The 23,212-nt window shown below is 43.7% G+C and overlaps 7 protein-coding genes across 7 annotated transcripts; 3 read left to right on the plus strand and 4 right to left on the minus strand.

Moving 5' to 3' along the window:
- Positions 1-411: 411 nt before the first annotated feature.
- Positions 412-1,380, minus strand: GL218_08295 (putative deferrochelatase/peroxidase YfeX; the record flags this gene model as incomplete). Its single annotated transcript, XM_033585094.1, has 1 exon — positions 412-1,380. One exon carries the CDS (start codon positions 1,378-1,380, stop codon positions 412-414), a length of 969 nt encoding a protein of 322 aa, XP_033440771.1.
- A 1,137-nt stretch (positions 1,381-2,517) lies between these two features.
- GL218_08296 (putative cytochrome p450 protein) lies at positions 2,518-3,193 on the minus strand (the record flags this gene model as incomplete). The annotated part of the gene is made up of 3 exons (XM_033585095.1): positions 2,518-2,876; positions 2,930-2,989; positions 3,049-3,193. 3 exons carry the CDS (start codon positions 3,191-3,193, stop codon positions 2,518-2,520), a joined length of 564 nt encoding a protein of 187 aa, XP_033440774.1.
- A 1,265-nt stretch (positions 3,194-4,458) lies between these two features.
- GL218_08297 (Laccase-2) lies at positions 4,459-6,704 on the plus strand (the record flags this gene model as incomplete). The annotated part of the gene is made up of 7 exons (XM_033585096.1): positions 4,459-4,728; positions 4,820-4,913; positions 5,072-5,599; positions 5,662-5,695; positions 5,762-6,187; positions 6,311-6,485; positions 6,540-6,704. 7 exons carry the CDS (start codon positions 4,459-4,461, stop codon positions 6,702-6,704), a joined length of 1,692 nt encoding a protein of 563 aa, XP_033440773.1.
- Positions 6,705-11,492: 4,788 nt separating this feature from the next.
- Positions 11,493-13,310, minus strand: GL218_08298 (putative isoamyl alcohol protein; the record flags this gene model as incomplete). The annotated part of the gene is made up of 1 exon (XM_033585097.1): positions 11,493-13,310. One exon carries the CDS (start codon positions 13,308-13,310, stop codon positions 11,493-11,495), a length of 1,818 nt encoding a protein of 605 aa, XP_033440779.1.
- Positions 13,311-15,770: 2,460 nt separating this feature from the next.
- On the plus strand, positions 15,771-17,015 carry GL218_08299 (putative amidohydrolase protein; the record flags this gene model as incomplete). The annotated part of the gene is made up of 1 exon (XM_033585098.1): positions 15,771-17,015. One exon carries the CDS (start codon positions 15,771-15,773, stop codon positions 17,013-17,015), a length of 1,245 nt encoding a protein of 414 aa, XP_033440778.1.
- A 2,246-nt stretch (positions 17,016-19,261) lies between these two features.
- On the minus strand, positions 19,262-20,669 carry GL218_08300 (uncharacterized protein; the record flags this gene model as incomplete). Its single annotated transcript, XM_033585099.1, has 3 exons — positions 19,262-19,896; positions 19,951-20,065; positions 20,118-20,669. The coding sequence occupies 3 exons, from the start codon at positions 20,667-20,669 to the stop codon at positions 19,262-19,264; spliced, it is 1,302 nt and encodes a 433-aa protein (XP_033440655.1).
- Positions 20,670-21,550: 881 nt separating this feature from the next.
- Positions 21,551-22,865, plus strand: GL218_08301 (uncharacterized protein; the record flags this gene model as incomplete). Its single annotated transcript, XM_033585100.1, has 2 exons — positions 21,551-22,008; positions 22,106-22,865. The coding sequence occupies 2 exons, from the start codon at positions 21,551-21,553 to the stop codon at positions 22,863-22,865; spliced, it is 1,218 nt and encodes a 405-aa protein (XP_033440654.1).
- Positions 22,866-23,212: the final 347 nt, after the last annotated feature.

A 23,212-nucleotide genomic window follows, 5' to 3' on the forward strand; every position in this document is an offset into this window, starting at 1 on the left:
CTTCAGGACAAATCAAAGGGATGCCACGCTCAAGGCTTCTCTAGCATAGCCCCTTACGAAATACTTGCAGTTATAATTTTGTTATATTAATTGTCGCTTGAAATGCATCAATTCAGTATAAGGCCTACCTATTAGATACAATATGGAAAAACCTTACTCAAAAGGATGCACTATCGACTAGATAATTCTGATAATTATATATCTACCTCAGAGTTATTATATAAGGTAACTACCTCCTATGTTAGACCTCCAAGTACATTGCAACCAGGAGTAGATATGGAAACGGACTTAATGATAGTTGTGTCGACAACTGTCAACGTACCACTACACCACTAAAAGGTTATTTGGTAACTAACAGATTTTATTCCATTACATTTTATATGTCGGACAGACAGTTATGTCTGAAAACAACTAGCTTCTCTCCGCGTCCAGCCTTTTTAAGAAATCAGAAGATGGTGCAAAGAACGTGGTGCCTGTTAGAGGGGTAGAGAAATCAAGTAGCCTATCATGTAAACCAGGCGGATGACCAATAAACATACGCTGTAACATCCGTTCAATAACCCACAGATTTCTCGAATATCCAATGAAGTATGTTCCAAATTCTTTCGAGCCGGGAGATCCAAACGGCATGTTATCCCGAAGGATATCGTGCTCGTTGCCGCTTTCGTCTTCGATACTGGCTAGTGACTTATGCGACTGCTGTTGACCTGCTGCGGCGTCATCTAGCTCGACGTTATCTGGTTTCTTGCGCCCAATAATGCGCTCCTGCTGCTCAGTAGGGAGAGCATTCCACGCTTTCACGTCATGCACATATTTCTGGACCACAACATAACTCCCACCTGCACCAGACGCATCCTCTTCACTCACGAGGATAGAAGCTGGGACGGCTGGTCCCACAGGGTTTGCCGTGCCGTCTACGAATCCGAGAAGGTCGCGAACATCGAAATAACGAAAACCGTTCGTCTCGTCCACGACGGTAACGGCATCGCCAAGGGCATCTAGTAGCTGTCGTTCGAATTCGAAACATAAATCTCGTCGCTCCGAGCGGATATGGAATAGCAAGTCCCCGGGTGTCGAGACGGCAGTATGCTTCTGCCCATGGATAGCAGGAAATGGATGAAGCTCTGCTGGCCGGGGTAACTGGGTCAATGAATCCCACGCTTCGCTGCCGATGCCTACTGTACAGGCAAATCCGGCGCTGAGGTCTCGAATGGAGACATTTTTAGCTAGTCCATCGATGCTAGATAGAACCGAGCGCACCACACCGACAGCTTGTAGCGTATTATTAATGGTAACTATTAAGAAGGTAGCAGTCTGGGTGAGGGGAGCATCGACACGTTGGGGTTCAATGGGAACCCGACCACGCGACTGCATGCTCATATTTTCTGCTTGGCTGCGCGTATGAATGAAACGCCGGAAATTGAGACTTTCCGAACGGGATTTGTATTTAACTCCTAGATATTTATTCAGCTGGTGGCTTGAAGCCTTCCGATGTGCTTCTCGATGTGATATCGTAGAGGTATAAATAGTCGGAAATTTTCTGTTTAAGGACTTGTGCAAAACAACTCTTAAAGTCCTAGATGTGTTCATCTCACTTTTGTTTACGGTTTAGGTAGCTATATTCGATATTCAAGTAACACAGAAATAGGCTATTGTGAATTATTTCACTTTTTAAATTTTGAATAAGAGGCAGATGATGCTTACCTTTCGGTATGTAACCACTTGAATCTCGTCCCTGCTTATCATGCGCCAAGTGATGCATGGCGCTTACGTATGATTTACAATTTTGAAAAAGCTTAAGCCAGATGGCGTCTCTCTTAGCTCGTGTGTTTTCCATCTCCGATATCCGGGTATGAAAAAATAATATCGTTCAATGTCCGTGTGCAGCTGCTTATCTTGACTTCAACTCCATTAGTCCCGATTGGCGTGATATACGTGCTGCAAGAAGGTCGGGACCGACGACTCAAAAGTAAGATGGATTCTATGATACTAATTTAATCTCAATGGCGCAGTATATGTGTAACCTTGGGAAGTATAAGTTCGTATAGTTATCTTCCCCTTATTATGTACGTAGCTATTCCGTAGCTGTTGAAAGTGCGAGGAACCCCCTGAAATAACCGCCAACGTAAATTTTTGTATCATCTCACCAGGGACTTTATTATTGATACCTCTCATTATTCTCAGATACATCACAAATAGATTTAACTATTAACTATAAAATGCAATACTAAAGAAATGATACAATAATTCCTTTAAAGGGTACTTATACAGAACTGAACAGTAATGGTGGCAATATAACTTGTAGCATTGAAACTAATAATTCTAAGCCTCTTTTCAAACGATGAGCTAATTACAATCCTCTCGAGCCAGCACAAAAACTTCGATTTAGAGATGAAATGCCGATAGAGTAGTATCCCACCAGTGGGAAACTTGCGATTATCAGTCTAACCCACGAGGTAGATGGTCGGCAACTCTCAAGGAGAATGGAAATGGATCAACGTATAAGGTATGTTAGGCCTAATTGTTCTTATCCGTTGGCCTTGATGGTGGTGTAGCCTTCAGGGTGACAACCACTTTCCCTTCGGTATCATCGTCGGTTGAGTTCCAGTTCAAGGTCCAAATACGATCTTCATCAGATGGTACAGCATACCACAATGCCTTGAGATCCCCGTCGGTGTTCTTGTGTAGTAGAAAGTCTCCATAGAATACGAACCCAGATCCTGACCTATCGGTAGAAGTAGTCGAATTAGTGAATCCGACCTGATGAGATGAAGATGTCGTATCCGGGACCATGAACGTGAGGTTTGACCAAGTGGGTGCATTGCCGGTAGTGGTGTTGGGACTGGCCAGCAGCGAATTGTCTGTACCGGATATAACTGACTGGGAGTTAACATAGCTGCATATACGAGAGGTTGTCTGCGCGGCTTACACTGAATCTGAGCTGCTTCGCTGTCGTTTGAGCGAGTTGCTCGCCCGATAAAGGCGTTTTCTATTATAGAAGTCAAAATTGCGTTATTCCAATTCCAACAGACATGGAAAATATCATACCACCATCTGTGAAAACAGGTGCACCACCGATTCCATCGCCGTAAGCGAACAATCCAAAAGGTGCCGTAGGAGCACGTTGTACAATAATTGGTGACCCAGCTAAAGCCATTGGGATGCCAAGCATGAGGCTCTGCAATAGATGCATGGTTAATGAAGTAGATAGTTTCTTGAGAAATAGTTAAGATTTGAAATATAATTGATCGAAAATATAGAAAAATATAGTTGTGACTTGGAAAAGACTTAGAAAAGGTTAATAAGTAAAGTTATGTTGCTTCAATGTTATTGAACTTTTTGATGGAGAAGGTCTCTTTTCATATCCTCGATAGCTTTACTTACCCCGATTGAAGATTCGTCAGCTCTTCCTTCGAAACTGACGTCTTGTCTAAAGATAGAGTTATTCACTACGGCCTTGGCCTCTATATTCGGATTGTGGGCCCGCGGGGGGGGAACGGGAGGGTGCGGCAAGCGGAAACTTCGCAGGGTGCCCATGCATCAAACGCGTAAGCTTTTAAGCTCTTAAGCGCAACTATATTCATAGCTTCAATGCCACTCTCTCTTTCGGCAGATGATAGCATTGCTAATATTATACTAATATTATACTTGATACTGCCCCCCGTGATTTTAAATGGATTATATAACCTACATTTATCAAGATAATCAGCTAGCCATCGCAGGGCTTACAAAAAATAGCGTAATCTCTATTCTCTATAATTGATAATTGATAATTGATAATTACGACGATAAGGCGCAGGGCGTCTAGATGGTGACCCCCGAAACCGTCCACCAGGTACGCCCAATATAGGTGGCTGTGGATCGCTTAACGATGCTGTATTAAGGGGAATCTAGATTCTCGTCATGTTTCCGAGGGACGTTTGTCTACAACTTCGGTCCAATTCCGGGGGAGTGAGACGCCGGCTCATCACATTCAAGCCACAGGCTCCACACAACTCGCGGAATTCAGTATGTTTCGTTACGCGTACTACAACAATACGAGAATATCTTGGACTCATGACACGCACTCAGGTCGCCAGGGCTGAGCCAAGTTTAATCTTAAGGGGGTGGATATGTGGTCTGATTGTCGGCCGTATAGTTATTCAATATTGTAACGCAGTGCTACGGTATAATGGGTCCTCACGATTCAAGTTCTCATGGTGCAGATTCCTTCAGCCGGCAAGTGAGACTTAGGAGAAGCTATCGTGGACATAAAGTCTGCCTCAGCTGCGCTCATGGTGAATACAAATTATAGAAACATTACAGTCATTCATTCTACCTCTTCAACTTCAACTTCAACTTCAAACCCTACCTACCTACCTACTTAGGTAGCTTAGTCCTACAATTCTCTTTCTTATTTTAACTACCTAAACTTAACTTATAACCTCGAGACTTAACGATAGCGGACCTCTTTTCATTATGGCCGCTTCGAAAATATCAACATTTTTGTTGCCATTCCTGTGCGGCACAGTTGCGGCCTCCCCCTTTTCATCTTCTATGAATTTGTATCCTCGGGCAGCATGTGCAGGAAACACAGCAACAACCAGAAACGAGTGGTGCGATTTCTCCATCGATACCGATTATACTACTGAGGTTCCCGATACTGGAGTAACTAAAGAGTATTGGCTGGATATCACTGATGTGACTGTTTCACCGGATGGAACCTCTCGCTCGGCTATGGCTGTTAATGTAAGTCAATTAAAGCTTATAACTTTAATTTCACTACTTTACTGTTTATTTATTATTTTGAACTGAATAAATAACTAACTTCATGTCTTAGGGCTCAATTCCAGGACCAACTCTCTTTGCGGACTGGGGTGATACAGTCGTAGTTCATGTTACGAATTCCCTAACTACCTCTAACAATGGAACATGTGAGTAGAATCTTAGGTGTATAGGTACCTACCTATCTATACATTATCTTAACTACAAATTTGCTTCAACCCTTCTCCTTGAGACTTGTTGCCTCGCTTCCGTTTTTTTTTTTTTTTTTACACTGTCAAGATTTTCAATGGCTAACTCTTTACAACAGCTATTCACTTCCATGGCATACGTCAGAACTTTACAAACGAGAATGATGGAGTTGTTTCTATCACTCAATGTCCAACAGGACCTGGGGAAACTCGGACGTATACCTGGAGAGCAACCCAATATGGATCGACTTGGTACCATTCGCACTTTGCGCTTCAAGCGTGGGAAGGCGTTGCTGGAGGTATAATCATCAATGGCCCAGCTACTGCGAACTACGATGAGGATCTTGGGACCATACTCTTATCAGATTGGAGTCACGACACGGTGGATCAACTCTGGACACAAGCACAGACAAGCGGTCCCCCTACGATGGAAAACGGGCTTATCAATGGTACTAACGTTTATGACGATGCTGGTTCAAGATTTCAAACTTCTTTCACTTCAGGGACCTCCTATCGAATGAGACTCATCAATGGAGCTATCGACACGCACTTTAAATTCACTATTGATAACCACACAATGCAAGTCATCGCGACTGATCTTGTGCCAATCCAACCATACAACGCAACGGTTATTAATATTGGTATCGGTAAGTAGATGAAGATAACTATTCGTCTCGTTTTGTGGTCGTTTTATGCTAACCACTTGAAGGACAACGTTATGATATTGTCGTTACTGCCGACCAGTGAGTGCCCTTTTTCAAACCATACTACCTCCAAGAATCTATGGTAAACTAACCGGAGAATCGCAGGGCTTCTACTGCTGATAACTTTTGGCTCCGAGCTATTCCTCAATCAGCTTGCTCCGAAAACGATAGCGAGGATAACATCCGCGGCATTATAACTTACACAGATACCGCCTCAACACCAGAGACTACTGGATATGACTATGTTGATTCTTGCACAGATGAGTCGGACAATATTGTTCCGTATCATAGCAAAACAGTAGGCACTACTTCGGCTGTCACAAACGAAGTAGCAGATATCGCCACCCTCAATGGGCTCTTTAAATGGACTCTAAACAGCACATCTATGCTGGTTAACTGGACAAACCCTACCCTTTTACAAGTCATGAATGGCGAGAGCGCTTTTGAAGTCGACGACTCTGTCCTCGAGTTGCCCGATGCGAACGTATGGGTATATTTGGCGATCGAGACAGACCTCCCTGTTCCCCACCCGTAAGTACCTGCTTAATATTCTCAAGTTCCTCTAGGTATCATTCAGTATCAGTCTATTTGATGCATTGGAACCTCAATCCGTATGTAATATCAAGAATAAGCGCATACTAACTATATCCTTAGAATTCATCTTCACGGTCACGACTTTTTCATACTCGCTCAGGACACAGGTTCATATTCCAGCAGCGTCACTCTTAACCTGGATAACCCACCCCGCCGGGACACTGCCTTATTACCCGCCAGTGGTTACATCGTGCTAGCATTTGAGACCGATAACCCCGGCGTTTGGCTCATGCATGTAAGTATCCATTTTGTTCCTTCGTTTCAAGTTTATATCTAACATGGGATATAGTGCCATATTGGTTGGCATACAAGCGAAGGATTTGCATTGCAATTCGTGGAGAGGTATAGCGAAATAGCGGCTATAACGGATACGGACACACTCACAGACAGCTGTTCAACCTGGTCTTCATTCCAGACAGCACAGGATATTGACCAAGACGACTCTGGAATCTAGAATCAGTACAGATGACATTGAAGTTCTTTTCTCAAAGAGACTCATAATACTAGGTACTGATGAGAGCAGGCTGTCAACATAATGAGTTATCTGCAGCAAGGCAGTTCACATCATATCGAAATGATCAGGTATTTTGTATATTATTCAGGGTATTTTAAATATATATTTTATGTCAACAAGGCAATGTAATATTTCCTGCGTAGCATCTCGATGGTTATTGTTTTAACCATCTGTACTACACTCGCTAGTGAAGTATGAATATATCCATCTCTGCAACACTTCAAATAAGATACTAGGATATCGAGGTGTGGTAATTACCTTCTTAGGTAATCATAATGTCACCCAGACCGCAAAGTCCACTGCCAGCTTTAATTAGGTACAGATCTTTATTGTTCTAAAGGAAGGAACTAGAATAATCACTGCTTCGCTTTGTAGTATTGGTCAAAACTTATGCAGCTATACACGAGTGCCAATATCCAATAGCATCAAAAAGAATAGGGGAGTGTACCTCTTTGTACCTCTATTCGGATATCCACCCTCCTATCGACCAATCAAATGTCACCAGTCGCATTGAAATAACCATCTTCGAACCAACATGACGTTTGTAACAACGTAGCCCGCCACGTTATAGGTTGCTTCCGATAAGGTCAATAGAACATGGCGTTTGGAGCCTCAGTAAGAGGTAACAGGCAGGTATCTATGTGCTCGTTTGTATCTGCAAACGACCATTTAAACCTGCAGTTCTCTACTCTTCTTCCTTTCTCTCATTTCTTCTCCTACTTACCTACTTCAAGCATACCGGACCCCAACCATCACTCTTATATAGTTTACATATATATTGCGTCGTCTTCTATCACTACTCTCAATCTGAAATACAATTTAGATCGCAGAATAAGTCGACTTTACACAACTCACCAACGCGGACTCTGCTCTTCGTATCGCCAGACCACCTACAGCCTACGGCCTACGTGCCTCACTGAAATTCGAAATTTAATATACCTTCTATCTATCAAAAATGCATCAAGCAAAGGTGTCAATGGTCATAATGGCCATCTCAACTTGCGCCACGGCAGGGCTCTTAACGTATGCAGGCTGCCAATCTATGTGTGCTGCCGCAACTCTGTGGATCCCTGCCCTCGGCCCTCCAGCGTATGCTACTTGCCAAAGCTATTGTGCATATTTTCTGCTGGCTCCCACCCCTTAGATCAACTGCGACATCGAATACACAACACAGTTTTTGGAAGTTTATTTCGGTCGGATTTTGATGGCACTCTGGTGTTTAGGAATGGATAACGGGAGTTTGACAATACTATGGATGGGAGGTTGGTAGATTAGAACTTGGGCTACGTGGACTATACAAATTGATGTTTTGGCAAGTGGGAAAATGAATGCAACTTTCCAGTATTACTGAAGTGCCAATAAAATCTGTAGAAACTCGTTGGTGTCACCTATTGATTTTGATGGCTCATACCTGTATGTAAAAAGTAATAAGTGACATATCATTTTTCCCCCTCCATAACGTATACAGGTCACTAGGATGTTAAATGTTATTTGGTGGAGATGTTACTTGAAGCAGTTAATAAGTATCGTATTGCCTTATTTATATGGCAAGATACAAACCCATTCGAAGATTCTAGCATAAGTTTTGCTTGAATAGGTAATTTTGGATGATAAAAGTCTTCCCAAAATCAGGAGACATATTTACAATTGTATTTTGCCATAATATTTCGAACGTTCTGATACTTTGCTCTTTCAAGTAACATCTCCACCAAATAACATTTAACATCCTAGTGACCTATATGTACCTCCTCTTAGGTAGTTTAAGCATTTACAGTTCTCCGGCGCCAATAGCACACGTGTATACCTCCTCTAAATTTGATTGATTAAGTATTCCGGAAGTAATATATTTTGAGTCTTAATCTGTTAACCACGTATAAGTGAGAAGCTGAGGTTAGGTACCTATGTACCTCCGTACTCGGACTGTACATGTATTCAGCCACAACTATGGTTCTAGCTAGCCACAATTTGCGTGTTGTACGTCATATCCCTGTTTTTCAACGTTTAGAAGTTAAAATGGAAAAACACAGTGCCCGCACAAAACATGAAGTAACTAACCTGAATTTGTTACCACTAAAAATTAGCACCATCTTTCGAAACAAGGTATATTACCCCTAGGTCCCTTTTATAGGTACATTTTATATCATTATGCGAAAGCCAAGTTTATTAATACTTCCATACATCTTCCATACATCTTCCATGTTTCGTAACCTCACCCGATGGTTGAGATGCTCCACAGGCGGCAAAGAGTTCCAACACAAAATCCCATCATTGCAAGGCCCGGTGAATCAATTATGATGACAAAAATATCGGTGTCTAGGTCTAGGAACGTCAAGTTGATAATGGCCATCTATTATTCAATATTAATTTCAAGTTTTAAATGACATGCTCGTACTTACGACTATGCTGTCGATAGGTACTTCAATGATATACGATACTAAAACGCCATGAACATGAGATATATAACTTAGACGTCACGTCTCCCGAGGGGATAAGCCGAAGATCTGACGACGAGACTGACGCCAAACAAGGCAACGGCCGAGAACCTCATATTAAACATAAATTTACTTAAATAGTATGTCTTTCAACAGACGTACTGTAGTAAATCATAAGCTAGAATTTGGTATCTATGAAAGCGTTTTAATATGGCAGTTTAGAATCAGCCCTTTAGTTTAAAAACACAATTAACTAACTTATCGTTTTCATGTTTTGCAAGTGGATATAACTATCGAATGTCAAAATCCGAATTTCCATTTCGAAGTTTTAGTATCCATCCAGTACAATCACCTATAGTACCATTTCAATAAACCTCATTCACAATATCTTATTCTGAGAAATACTAGGTTTCCAATACCGTTTCCGTATCAACTTCAACTTTTCCTCGTTTCCTATCGAAATCTTCTTCCCGACGACAACAACAACAACAACTCATAATGGCCAAATGCTCTTGTACTTGTGGTTGTACAGACTCTGCTCCAGCTGGCAGGGCTCACTGTGACTTCTGCCGAGCCGGAAGTTGCCTTTATAATTCTATTACTAATAAGTTCGATATGTCCTCATACGTCAACCCAGACAATCTAGGGCTTGATACGAAGAGATTCATGTACGAAGATGACTTTATTCCTGTATCCCGTTAGGAATGCAGAGATAAGAAAGTCCATATTGTTTACTTGTACACCTAGGCCGAAGCCGATTAATTTTTAATTAGTTTAGTTTTAATAAATCTTCTCTTCTTGTGCCCCCTTTTTACACCAAAAAGTGAACCTCGTGAATTAAATGAATCTCTAAACGACTCGTGGTTCTATATAGCATCGTAAAATGGTTATATAACATATAAATCAATTAACACTAGTTTTTATATGTTCACGGCCGCTGTTTACAAGTTTTTGTCAGGACTCTAGATGAAACATCTAGAACAAAGAACAGGATTAATATGTATAGGTAGACGTAGAACTTCTTAGGTAGTTAGAGTTCCTTGCGGAACAATGAAATTGTTTCCATGCTGTTTGGTTCTACCTTGTGACAGGTTGGAGCCTAAGTATGACCATTTCTATCCAGTTCCATTTATCTAGGCCTCGAGCATAACATCATAGTGATACCCCATGCAGCCATTCTCACTATTGACAGTTAACAGGTATATAAAATCGCACTGTATAGTACGTATACGCCTTGATAGAATTAACTAGCCATAAAGGACTTCAAGGACGACTACATCTCAATAGTGTCGTCTAATTTAATGCCTAGGATAACGGGTCATGGCATAAAAGACTCCGTTATAGGTCCCAGACCACCTAGCCTCCGAGGCTTCTATGTTGGGCAAGAACCATTTATATGCAAAATATCTCCAAGTTTAGCCGATCTTACAGGACACGAGATGTCAGAATGCCCTAACCAAGAAGGATACCTACCTGAGGTAAGCGCTCACCACCTTCTGACAACACGAACTCTGTCCCTCAGCATTCTTTCTTTTGTCCGGCTCCGCTCAGCTCATTCGAAGAATCTTTAGCTTACTCCGGTTGAACCACACACGAGCCGTAAAATAAAACCATCCAATTATGACTAAGTCTAGAAATAGTTTCTCGATGATTCGTGAATAGTTTATATCTAATGATCATTTACTAGACCCTTTACGAGGATAAACTAAATTTCCATTATGTAGCAGCTTGAATATGTGTTTATTGAACTCTTTTGATACACGGCCTACAGTCTAACTATCTAACCTAGTAAGTAAGTTATTTTCGAACAAACCATAACAACTCGATATTTTACGAGTTCTTGATATAAGCTATATCATTGATCGTTATTACACAACCCTTTAAGGCTCGGCGAATACGAAAACTTAAAACGACCAGTCCATTCGCGGTGTCATTCCATAATCTATATTCTATTCATATTCCGGAGATTATCATCAGCCAAAGCATTATACTCTAGGGACGTCAGATATGAAGCTTTCGCTAGTAACTACTCCCTTTATCTTTTCCATTCGCATATTGGAGAATTCTAGAAGACACCACGAGACTTTATATTATATCCTGACATAGACTATTTAGTTCACCACGAGTAAGCGCTAGTATTGCAGATCACATTACTCTATATGTGAGATTATATAGTTTTTGTCCTAGGGGAGGTAAATATCAAATACACATGCAAGGTATATTCTGATCCCATACGGAACTCGTTACTTAATTTAGGGAGTAAATTTGAGCGCGACATTCCCCAGGTAAAGTTTGATCATACAATATTTGCCACGTTACGGTCGACATCCACTTGTAACTTTCCCTGGCAACTGAATCTGTCGGTAAAGATGTCCTTGTTTTCAAACCCCACACACTTCCAGCACTTCAAGAGCCCCCTTGGATCATACTTCCTTTTAACTTGGAGTAAAGCTTCGTAGTTATCTCCCCACCAAGACTCTTGCCAGTTCGTAGTGAAGGGGTTCGCTTCGTTCGGGTACGTCCCTCCATCGGTACCTGTTAACTCCTCCGCCAGAAGCGTTCCTCTTGTAATAGCAGTTAGATTTTTCAAGCGGTCGGCGTATGACGCGTTCCAGGCAATAGTTAATGATGTAGAAATATCCCAGAGGGAATTATACCAGGCTGGCTGGACGGAAGTTGTTGCCCTCGTCTTGTTCCGCATTCTCAGCTTCGTCGCGTTGTCTACTACAAAGGGTGTATCTGCCGGGCAATAAAAGTTCCGTGGGTCAAATCCTAACTTCTGTGTAGTCTTTATGAAGTCCATTAATTTCTCAATTCCAGCATCGTCGCTAAATAACTTCTGGGGTATAAGCCTCGTTGCCAGCACACGAGTGACCCCAGCTGTTGTCATAGCCCCTGGTAAGACGTATTTGTTCCACACGTCGAGAAAGTTAGGGAGAACCTCTACCATACTATCTCCCCCGTGGGCAAGTGCAAATTCTGATGCACTTCTCATAGAGTTCCTGGCATCAGTTCCATCGTCGGTTAAGTTAGCTATCCCCGGTGCAGGATTCATGTAAGTCAGATATGTGCCTCCCGCGTGGCCTCCCCATCCTTGTTTACCCCAAGCTAAGGATTCCCGCGCCATCAATTCAATCCACTTTATAGATGTGTCTGCTGTGATATTCGAAGGTAGTTTGATGCTTGCGACAGCGACAGGTATTAACGGTTCAACACGATGAGTAGCTTCCAGCACAACGCCGAATGTCCCTCCACCGCCACCTCGCAGAGCCCAAAACAAATCTTCGTGCTGGCATTGATTTGCAATTCTAACAACCCCATCAGGCGTCACGATCTTAAATTCAACGACACGATCAGCTCCAAGGCCATACACTGGTGACAACACGCTGTGTCCACCACCAAGAACCCAACCCCCAGAAGCCGCAACCGACGGGGAATAACCACCAATAAATGTGCTTTCATGTTCATATGCGAAATTGTAAATATCTCCCGTGCTGACACCGGTGCCCGCGGTAATGGTCCGGCCAACCCTCAAGTCTGCTCCACATCCCTCTGGAATGAAGTCATTATGGAGAGTAAGGCCTTGCAACTTGTGTACCCAAAGAGCGATTGACCCTTTCTGGCTGTTCCTAGTCATGTAATCATGCCCGCTGTTCTTAATAACTAAGGGGACTCCATGATACTGGGTAAAGTTTAGAGCTGCAATAATATCCGAAATTTTCTCGACCTTAATGTAGTACGAAGGAATGCTGCCTTGGTTGCACGAAGCCCCTGGAGCGGGCTGGGCTGCCGGAACTATCGTGTTATCTAATGTACACTGGTTCATGGGATCTCCTAGACACATCTCACCCTGGAGATTCATATAGCCACTGGGTTTTTCAGCGCGTATTAAATTTGTAGAATATTCCTCTCGGACAACGGTGCAAGCCACTTCATCGATAGCGACTTCATTCCCGTCATATAACGAGTAGCATGGCAGCGCAAATGGTCGAATTGCATGGAGACGTCCGTCTACGGATATGTTGAGTGAAGTCCATGACTCTTGACTTTGCCCCTCACCAAGGAGCACGATCCGAGCAAACGACCAAGTTAAATATATCGTATATGCTTTCATATTAGAAGAGTCCAACGTTCTATACAAGAGCTTATTAGCGATATAGATAGGGGCATACGTGAAGTCTAACTGATATGGACTACCATATTATAATGCTAAGAATTTCAAGATTACGAAGTAAGTCCCTAATAGAGAGCATGATTCTTTAATCTAATTGGCTGTGTCGCATCGAGAGGGCAAGGACTAACTCCATAACTCCGCAAGCGGAGTTTGTCGCATATAAATACCACACAGAGTGATAGTTGGTCTTATTATGTGAACATTGCCCCAGAGTCTGAAGATGCACGAATAAAAAAGCCTTTAATTTCTGATATTGTAACATTGGCGAATGTCTTCCTTAAGGTTGCGAAGAGGGATTGGAATCCCCAGGTTCGAAAGCTAATAGCTTCCGGGGTACTTCTAATACACGATCCCATTCCTCCCCTAAATATCCCATAGCTACTGATGCAGCCCTGCTAGTCCAACCAGCATACCACTTCTTTGGACAGCGATGCATGATGGAACACCAATAAATGAATATGATAAGAGACGTTGAGTGTCTTTGTGAAAGCGCAGAGAGATACTGCTCTGGAACGGCGGCCGGCCAATCCATAAACTGACGCCAGTTTCCAGGAAACCCATTAACCTCAACGATCCATTCTTTCAGGGATATGATCGACTGTAAGCAAGCGTGCTTCGTTTCACCTGTAGTATCCTCGGGATAGCCGAGAGAATCAAGGCAGGCTAAGATATTCAGTGTGAGTTCATCTAGACGCAACTTGGGTGAGTGTAGGCGAGGTTGGGTGAGGAGCATTAGTGAGCTCATTCGTAGAAATGGCGCCAACTCAATGGCCAACTGGAAAGAACCGCGCAAGACATGGAGAAGCTCAAGATAGTTGTCTATCGTGTCAGGTGTTTTTAAAAAGGCGGCGAATTGGAAGACTATGACTCCGATTCCAAATATCAAAACCGCCATCCAATTAGTCCCATTCACCTCCAGCTGTGAGTGCCTGAACAAGACTGATGCTTCGATATGATGTTGGTATGCGGAAGTATATAGATTTGAAAGTGATTTGCTTTGAGACCACTGGTGAAGCTCGTAGAGCGCGGTGAATGTTCGATGTACGTACTCAAAAGTGCTCGCTAGGCGACTGAACTCATGACCAAAAATTCCACTTTCAATATTCGGTAGTAACGATAGGAGATACGTCTCCTCCATGACTTGAATCATTGAACTCGTTGCAATTGGATTCAGAATTTGTTGCCACGTCCCATATAAACTCTTATTCCCATAGAGAACTTGGAGGTTCAAATCAAATTCCGTGTTTCTAAAGTGTGTAAGGTCGTTAGAGTCATTATCGACATCAGATTTCCAGGCGGAGGCTTTCGCCTGTGACTTTGAAAATCGAATAGGGGCCAATTCATAAGCGTTTGGGGAAGTATAAGAGCAGGGTTCGTTACGTCTATGACAATTAGCGCAGATAGGTGGCTGCAAATTGCACTAAACACGCTGTTAGATAGTAGGGAGTTAGGGTATGTGTTGAAAGAATGCCTCACCCTAACGCGACGCCTCCGACAAGGCACACAGCTATTACGGGACTTTCTGTGAAATTGTCGGGAACCGCTCCGGCGCTCGTTGGTTTGGGAATACTCCATGGATAGCGGGACTTAAATAACAGGCCAACTACAAGTTTTTATTGAGACATAATATATTGCTGTTGATACCCTATAAATAAATCAAGAAGTTTGCAAATGACTTTCGCTTGAGGTTGGTATCCTTAACAGCTTCAGATCTTGTAACCAATGGGAGCCCTACAAGGGTTGAAGCAAGACTAATTCTGTGCCTACACCTATTGATAGAGTTGATTTCGCGTTTACTTCCCGTGAAACTTATTCCCATCATTATCGAAAATTATATTACCAGGATGTCTTAGGCGCATTCCATCTTACGCGCGGCAGTCCCTTTACGTAGTATTGCCCTAAAAACGTCAGACTTGTCATTGTGGCACTGCCGACAGACTGATCTACCTCTTACTATTCTAGGCCTAGTGTACGAGCATCCCTGTAGAACCTCAAGAGCCCCTATTTATGTTACTCCACCATATATGACCTCTCCTCCTCACTGCCATATCTACTTCTCCGCAAAATGAAGTAAAAATCAGATAATTTTGTCAGGTCAAGACTCTTCCGAGCGGGCCGACCCTAGCCTATCTTACCTCATATTTCTATCAGCAACTATCTACAGGTACGCTTCAGGTTTAGTGTACGAACTGAGGAGTTGCTCGTACAAAGTTTGTATATCGTATAATGAATCTCTTTACGGACTTCAACTGCCATGCCGTGCGTATATAAGGCAGTCACATCATGGCTGCGTCCTTTCAACTATAGTAGATTCGTATAGCATGCTGTGAGCAGCGTAAGGTTCAACTTCCTGCCAATCTTTGATACCTCGTCTAGCTTCTCGAAAGAATTCTTTGGAAAATGCAGTTGAAACGCCTCGCCTCAGTTTTACTTACTCTATTTAACTTCTCAAGAGCTTGTCTTCATGATCATGTTCGTACGCCTCAACTACGCGACGTAGAGGATGCTCTTAGCAAGCGAGATGTACCGGCACTCGTGAAAACAGCAATAACAAATGTGCGAGTCTTCAATGGCTATACCATAGGCAAGCCACAAACCGTCATCATCGACGACGGATACATTACCGACTGCGACGAGGGCATCGAGAAAACCATTGACGGTGGCAATCGCATTCTAATTCCCGGGTTGATAGACGCTCACACACACGTGGTGTCGGTCGAAGGCCTCGAAAACATGACTTCATACGGTGTTACGACGATATTCAACATGGCCTGCTCAGACATCGAACTCTGCAAATCTCTCAGGTCAAACCCAGGCCTAACGTCGCTTTTTACCACTATGCTGTCTGCCCTAACTCCGTCCGGTGGAAACTCCAAGCTCAACCCGGTAGCGCCCGAACAGCTACTTTATCCTAACACAGACCCCAAGTCCCTCGTCGACTATTCTTTCGGTAACGGCTCCGACTACTTCAAGGTCGTAGGTGCACCTGATGGGCCGACCCAGAATCAGTTTGACGGAATAGTCAACTATACGCACTCGTTAGGCCACTTTGCCGTCGCGCATGCGCCCAGTGTCTCTGCCTTCACTCGGGCAGTATCATCACGGATAGATGTCGTGCAGCATATTCCCGATGACGGTGTACTGTGTTCTTCCGTTGTCGGATCTATGAAGGAATACAATCTAGCTTCTACTCCGACAATAGAGATATTCCGCCGCACGTACACTATACAGCCAGAGATACTGCAGTTTCTGCGTGGGAACAACTCAGCTAATGCGACATATGAGAACGTACTGAGTAATGTAAGACACCTACATGAAGCTGGCGTTCCTATACTGGCGGGGACAGATGCGGTCGGCAGTACGCTACCCATAATCTACTTTCCCTTTGGAGACTCACTCCACCAGGAGCTGGTGAACTTAGTGGATATTGGCATGACACCCGCAGAGGCTTTACGGGCTGCGACGATTGTTCCTGCGACAGCGCATAAATTGAACGATAGGGGTGCAATTCGACCTGGTCTACGCGCGGATTTAGTCCTACTAAACAGCGACCCTCTAGTGAATATCTCTAATACTAGAGATATTGCTAAGGTTTGGGTGGGCGGTGTAGAGTATTCTGATGTTGCGAAGTCTAGTGAGGCCTGAGAATTTACCTACCTAAGGTAGATAGGAAGCAGATGGAGAATTTTATCAATAGGGGGCAGGTGAGAGCATTCGGCTATAGACGCACTTATTATTCTAAACTACGGGGGTTAAGTACTACATTAGGCACTCTCCCAAATTGAAAACTAATAGTATTAATTCAATGGTATATTGCTAAAATTCATATTCATATCTACCTACCTACCTATAGCTATGTGTCCTCGGCCATCCGTAATCTGATGAGAATATGGTTTCCATTGTACTTAATAAATGAATATTTCTTCAAAAAGCAATACCTCTTCTTACACCCTATGAAATATTACGCCTCGTGTTTCAGCTCATCAAGCTAAAAAATATCGTCCCATTAATGTTAATCCCCGTATATAAGAAGCGACTCCCGCACCATTGCTTCACCACAAGCCTGTATATAGTTCATTCTTGAAATACTCCTGATTCGGGACAAAGTAAACAGCCTTCCCGGCGCCCGCCTCCTTGACAGCGGACTCAAACGCAGCTATCCCCTCTTCTAACTTGAAGACTCCCTTAGTTTTAAGATCCGCCCTCGCTTGAACGTGCGATATATTTGTTGCTATTGGTGGCGTAAAATCTTGGAACGCGTCAACAGGGCCATGCTTTGCGATAACAGCAATGTCTATTCCAATGGCCTTGCTCATCACAATCGTTTCAACTCTTCCTAGAGCTAATACTTTAAGTTCGGATAGAGTAGTCCCGTTATGTTCCATGGCTATCACGCGTGCTATCATTGCGAGTGCGGCATGTACTGCCGCACCGGCGTAGTTCTCAGTTGCTGGTGCGATGAGCAGTCTCTTCCACGGTAAGACCCACTTCGCGAAATCTCCCACACGCAACCACAAGGTATCATATTCTCCAAGGGGACTCTCACCAGCTCCGCCCATGTCCTCTGATCTGACAGGCCGATGATTCGCGTGACTGGGAAACAACCACCGTCGTGTGCCCTAATGATGGGCTTGTCTGTCACCAGATCGCCGACTCTGAGGCCAGTGGCGTCCGGAGGTACAGCAACAGCTCGTACAATAGCATTCCCGCTGTAACAAGAGGAAATTGAATGTCGTAGCTAAGGGTGTTGCTTTTTCTGAATACTTCTATCGCGTAGTTGAATATCCAACATCGACACAACCTTAGGAGGTTTAGATGCAGATGAAAACTCCAGCGCATTGCGAGTAGCTGGTATCTGGTCTATGTTTGATGAAGACATCGTGAAAAGATTCTTTCAGGGATGTTTACAAGGGGGGAAAGCTGATGAGGATAGTGTGAACTTATTGTTCATAGCCATCCAAGCACTTAATAAGCTCATAGCTTCACTAATATGTGAGTCCAAACACACAAGTCTAGCTTCAGTCCCCTAAAGATGAGAGCTACTTAGAGTATAAACCAACCCTCAAGATATTAATCATCACAGATAAACATGCCAACTTATTTAGTTAAATTCATGACAGTGAACACCACATTGATGGTCAGGGTTATCTATTGCACCGAATATTATCATTTCCTTGTTACTTCCTAATAACACAACTACTGTAATAGAATTCTGCTTTCTCGAATTAACTACAGCAAGTACCTTCTCGCAAACCAGATACCTGAGAACATAAATTGTTTAAATAACACATAGTAAGTTGGGAAGCATATTATAATTTCCATTGATACTAGTTGCATCTTTCCAACTTCTCAACTGTTAGCACTTTATCTCTCCGATGTGTGGGAGTTGCCTCGATGAGGAGGTATTGATATACCCACCCGCCTTGTTTAGAAAGAAGGCCCGTATGTCAGTTACTATTTACTTCTCGGTGTTCTTACATTTGATTATTTGGATGTCTATCAGCCTTGGACTTCCCATCAACCGGAACTTAAGCGGAAATTTCAGGGGTCTATGATAGCCTGGATACTTACCTACATAATACTCTCTAAACTATGTCAAACTCCAATCTTATATGAAGCTAGTTATATCTAGGGGTAGTTATAAGTATATACGCTATAGAATCGGAAGTTCCTGAAAGAGTCTGGTTATTCACTATAGTCTTTCTCGGCCTTCCCCCTTCCATGTGACCTAGTCAACTTTGGTCAAGTCAGCTTGAGTTGACTCTAGTCTCACTCCGATTAGGGTTTTAATTAGTTAATCTGACCTAGACTACCTAGTCTGTGTATTATAGTATTATAACTATGCGAATATATCCTCAAGCTCCTACCGGCAACGTTCGCTCCCCTAATGGTTAAGCCGGGCCTTCACCATCGAAGAAGTCCTCGTCTAGTAAACTTAGCAACACCTTTTGTCCTTCCCACTGTTCCTCGGCTGTAGGCCTAATTTGCTCAGGAGGCAATACGAAACCGAATCTGCCCGTGTCCCGGAGTTCAATAGTATAGGAGAACTCGGCACGGCCAATACTATAAACATGGTCAGGCGCTGCACCTGTCGTTGGATACAGAGTCGCTCCGCTGGGCCCGAAGGTAAACGTAGTTCGCGCGTCTGAACTATCCCGAATTGTTTCGCTGACGATTCCAGCTGCCTTAGTCCATTTACCAAGTTCGGGCGCGTATAATGTCTCCTTGTACCCAAATGGCGATAGAATATACTGTCCATAACTATGCCAGTCTATGTATAGCTTGATGCCTGCGCCATTGCGTAACTGACGTACCAACTTATCTAAACCCTGGTTCTCCGGTGTGTCAGAAGGTGCCTCGCCCTTATAGCTCTGCGAGCACGGGTTGGTGGAGGCGCCTAATGGGTTCGCATCCCATGCAAATTCCCAATTGCGGTTAATATCCCGACCAATACAAGATTCGTTCCCAGGTGGCGGTTGGCGGTTCTTACGCCACAAGCGATCAGTTGTTTGAGAGTACGCGAAACCTTTAGCTTGTCAGTGATTCGTCCTTTATGAGACGTGGACTGTACAATACTCACCGTCTGGGTTTATAATTGGTACGATGTAGAAGTCGTACTTATCTAAAAAGGAACGAGTGAGATTATCGCCGTCATTGTAGCCATTCACTAGCTGGAGTGTTATGTACTCGACGACCTAAAAAAGATAAGCTTGATATTATCTGTATCAACACAGGACCAAGACATACTGGCGATGTAATCCATTCTCTAGCATGCACATTTCCATGGTAGAGTACTGCCGGTTTGCCGGGTCCACTCGCGCCCCATAGATGGAGACCGTATATGTTTCTCCCTTCATAAGAGGTGCCAGATGAAATGAGCTCTGAGTTGTTTGGGAACGACTTTTGCAAATCCTCGAAATATTGGATATGATCCTGATAGTCGTGGTACGAATCATACCACGAGAGGTCTCCAGTCTGTCTGGAAAAGACGGACTTCGAAATGGACTCTGACGCAATTGAGTCTCCTAGGTTCTCGTGCATAACATGGTAGTCAAGGTCAAGTGCTTCGAACGTGGCAACCTGATCAGGGGAAATGAGGATATCTAGGTGCTTGTAGACATCCCGGTTCCACTGTTCGTAAAGTATTCCCGAGAGTTTCCCTTTTGTAGCCGATGGGTGCCCATGCGTGTTTATCCTCAAAACCTTGTATCCATCGTAGGATACGACATCACTCCTGGGAGCTGTTGGGAGGCTTGCAACGAGCGAAGCTAGAATTGGAGCTAAGATAGAAAGCCTCATTGCGAAGGAAGAAGTAGTAAATCAAGAGCTTGTGAAGCGAAAAGAGAAATCTTGTAAAGTACCTTTCTATAATATACCTTTATATATATACCATCAAGGCTTGGCTTGCTTACCATGAATAATAAGGTGATGTGATCCCCGATAGCGAGTTCAAGACTACGCGGTAGCATTGGCAAATGAACTATTCTCTTTCAAAGATTCGCAATTGGTGCGAATATAAATAATTAGGGGGTGATGGTAGGCATTTGCTTCATTTTGGAGAAATCGCCAAGCTGAAAACATCTTGGGATGCAATTCTACCTTCCAGATTGACTCTGGCGGCATCGACTGCGTGATTCTTAACATGTATTGCGCCAACTAAGCAAAATAGATATGTCATAGAGTTGAAATCTAATCGTCATTATAGTGAGCTTGCTTACTGGTGCTGGCATTAATTAGGTACCTATGATATGATATAATAACCTTCAAGATACTTTCTGTGCTTAAGGTTGTCAAACAGAAGAAAGGATATCAGAGATAAAATGCAGTTGCAATTTCTTAAAAGCATATTTCGATAATTTTATAAATTATAAGTTTACTATGCAACTATACATTATTGATTACATAGCAATTCACCCGGTCCGAGCTCGAGGCAAACTCCGGATTCCGAGGTTCGAGCCATTAATTAATTAATACTCGAATTAATGGGAGCTTCTTAAAAAATGTCATCATTCGCATTTTCGAGCTTCTAATTCTATTCAACCTCAGCGCACGATTCGTGACGTGGTTCTCAGCTTCTAACAGCTAGCCTGTTGTAATTCTACCACTAACACATTCCAATAGTTAGTATTAATAACTATAGACAAACAGGAATTTGTGTATGTGGCAGCAGTCAGTCAATAATGTCGCTGATTAGAGCTGAGAAGGTCGTCTCGTCCACCTTACGGAGAGGCACAAGCTACCCGACATCTCGAGCTTTGTTAACCCCGACCTTGACATTGGGCACTCTAAGAACCTTCCATAATACCACGAAATCTCCAGCACCATCACAACCCGGAATATCAGGCCTCGGTACCATCCCGCCCTCTTACTTCCAACGCCCCTCCCTCCCCGCAAACACCATTATACGCTTCGTACCCCAGCAGACAGCATGGATTGTTGAGCGCATGGGAAAGTTTAACCGTATTCTCGAGCCCGGTCTTGCTATCCTCGTTCCTTTTCTCGACCGAATTGCCTACGTCAAGAGCCTGAAAGAGGTGGCCATCGAAATACCTAGCCAAAGTGCTATCACGGCCGACAACGTAACTTTAGAGCTAGATGGTGTACTCTATACCCGAGTATTTGACGCTTATAAGGCCAGGTATGTCTAAAATCCTATATACACCATTTTACTTCACCATATATTTCCACATCTTTTCGTTCAACCAACCTACTTTACTAATACGCTGCCCCTCCAGTTACGGCGTAGAAGATGCCGAGTATGCCATTTCCCAGCTCGCCCAGACCACCATGCGCAGCGAGATCGGTCAACTGACCCTCGATCACGTACTAAAAGAGCGCGCCGCTCTCAACATCAACATAACCGCAGCCATCAACGAAGCAGCCCAAGCCTGGGGCGTTACGTGTCTACGTTACGAGATTCGCGATATCCACGCCCCGGCCGCCGTTGTCGAAGCTATGCATAGGCAGGTTACAGCTGAGCGATCCAAGCGTGCTGAAATCTTAGAATCTGAGGGTCAGCGCCAAAGCGCTATAAATATTGCCGAGGGTAAGAAGCAGAGTGTCATCCTGGCATCCGAAGCCTTGCGTTCCGAGCAGATCAACCGCGCCTCTGGTGAGGCTGAGGCTATTCTTATGAAGGCCAAAGCCACAGCGTCTGGAATTGATGCTATAGCCCACAGTATCAACAGCGGCGGCTCTTCGGCCCAGGGTGCTATCAGCTTAAACGTGGCCGAGAAATACGTTGACGCCTTCGGCAAGCTAGCACGTGAGAGTACCGCCATCGTGGTCCCGGGTAACGTAGGCGATATCGGTGGTATGATCGCTACGGGTCTCAGTGTGTACGGCAAGGTAGGCGAGGCCCAGAACCGCGCCATGGCCAAGCAGCTAGCGGAGAAAAATGAATCGACTCCAGAGGAATCAACCGGACCTAAAACTAGCCAGAGCGTCGTGGACTCGATGGTGCGCGAGTTCGACAACACAGCTAAGAGGAAGTAAAGAAGCAATTCTGTAAAATCCCATTTCGAGGAGCAGGTGCATTATTATGAATTACGGGGACAACGAGGGAAGGGCAGGTAAAGGAGAAGGGGCATGAAAATTTTAAATGGAGCTGGTAAAAAGCTCAACTGTACCACCAGGAAACATCTCTTGTACCTTCAATTGGTATTTGAAAAGTGTGAACGGGGACTGTTCGGTAGTGGTGAAGAAAAAAATATTTATAAAAAGGGCAGAGCATGGCGTCGGCGAGCATTGAGGGCGGAGGGGGCATACATAATCCCATCATCCCTTTAACCTCCATCACTAACATACTCTCTATCCCCCTTATCCATTTAACCTATCTTATG

The sequence above is a fragment of the Daldinia childiae genome (genome assembly GCF_008694065.1).
Source record: "Daldinia childiae strain JS-1345 chromosome Unknown Scaffold12, whole genome shotgun sequence".
Taxonomy (NCBI): Eukaryota; Fungi; Ascomycota; class Sordariomycetes; order Xylariales; family Hypoxylaceae; genus Daldinia; species Daldinia childiae.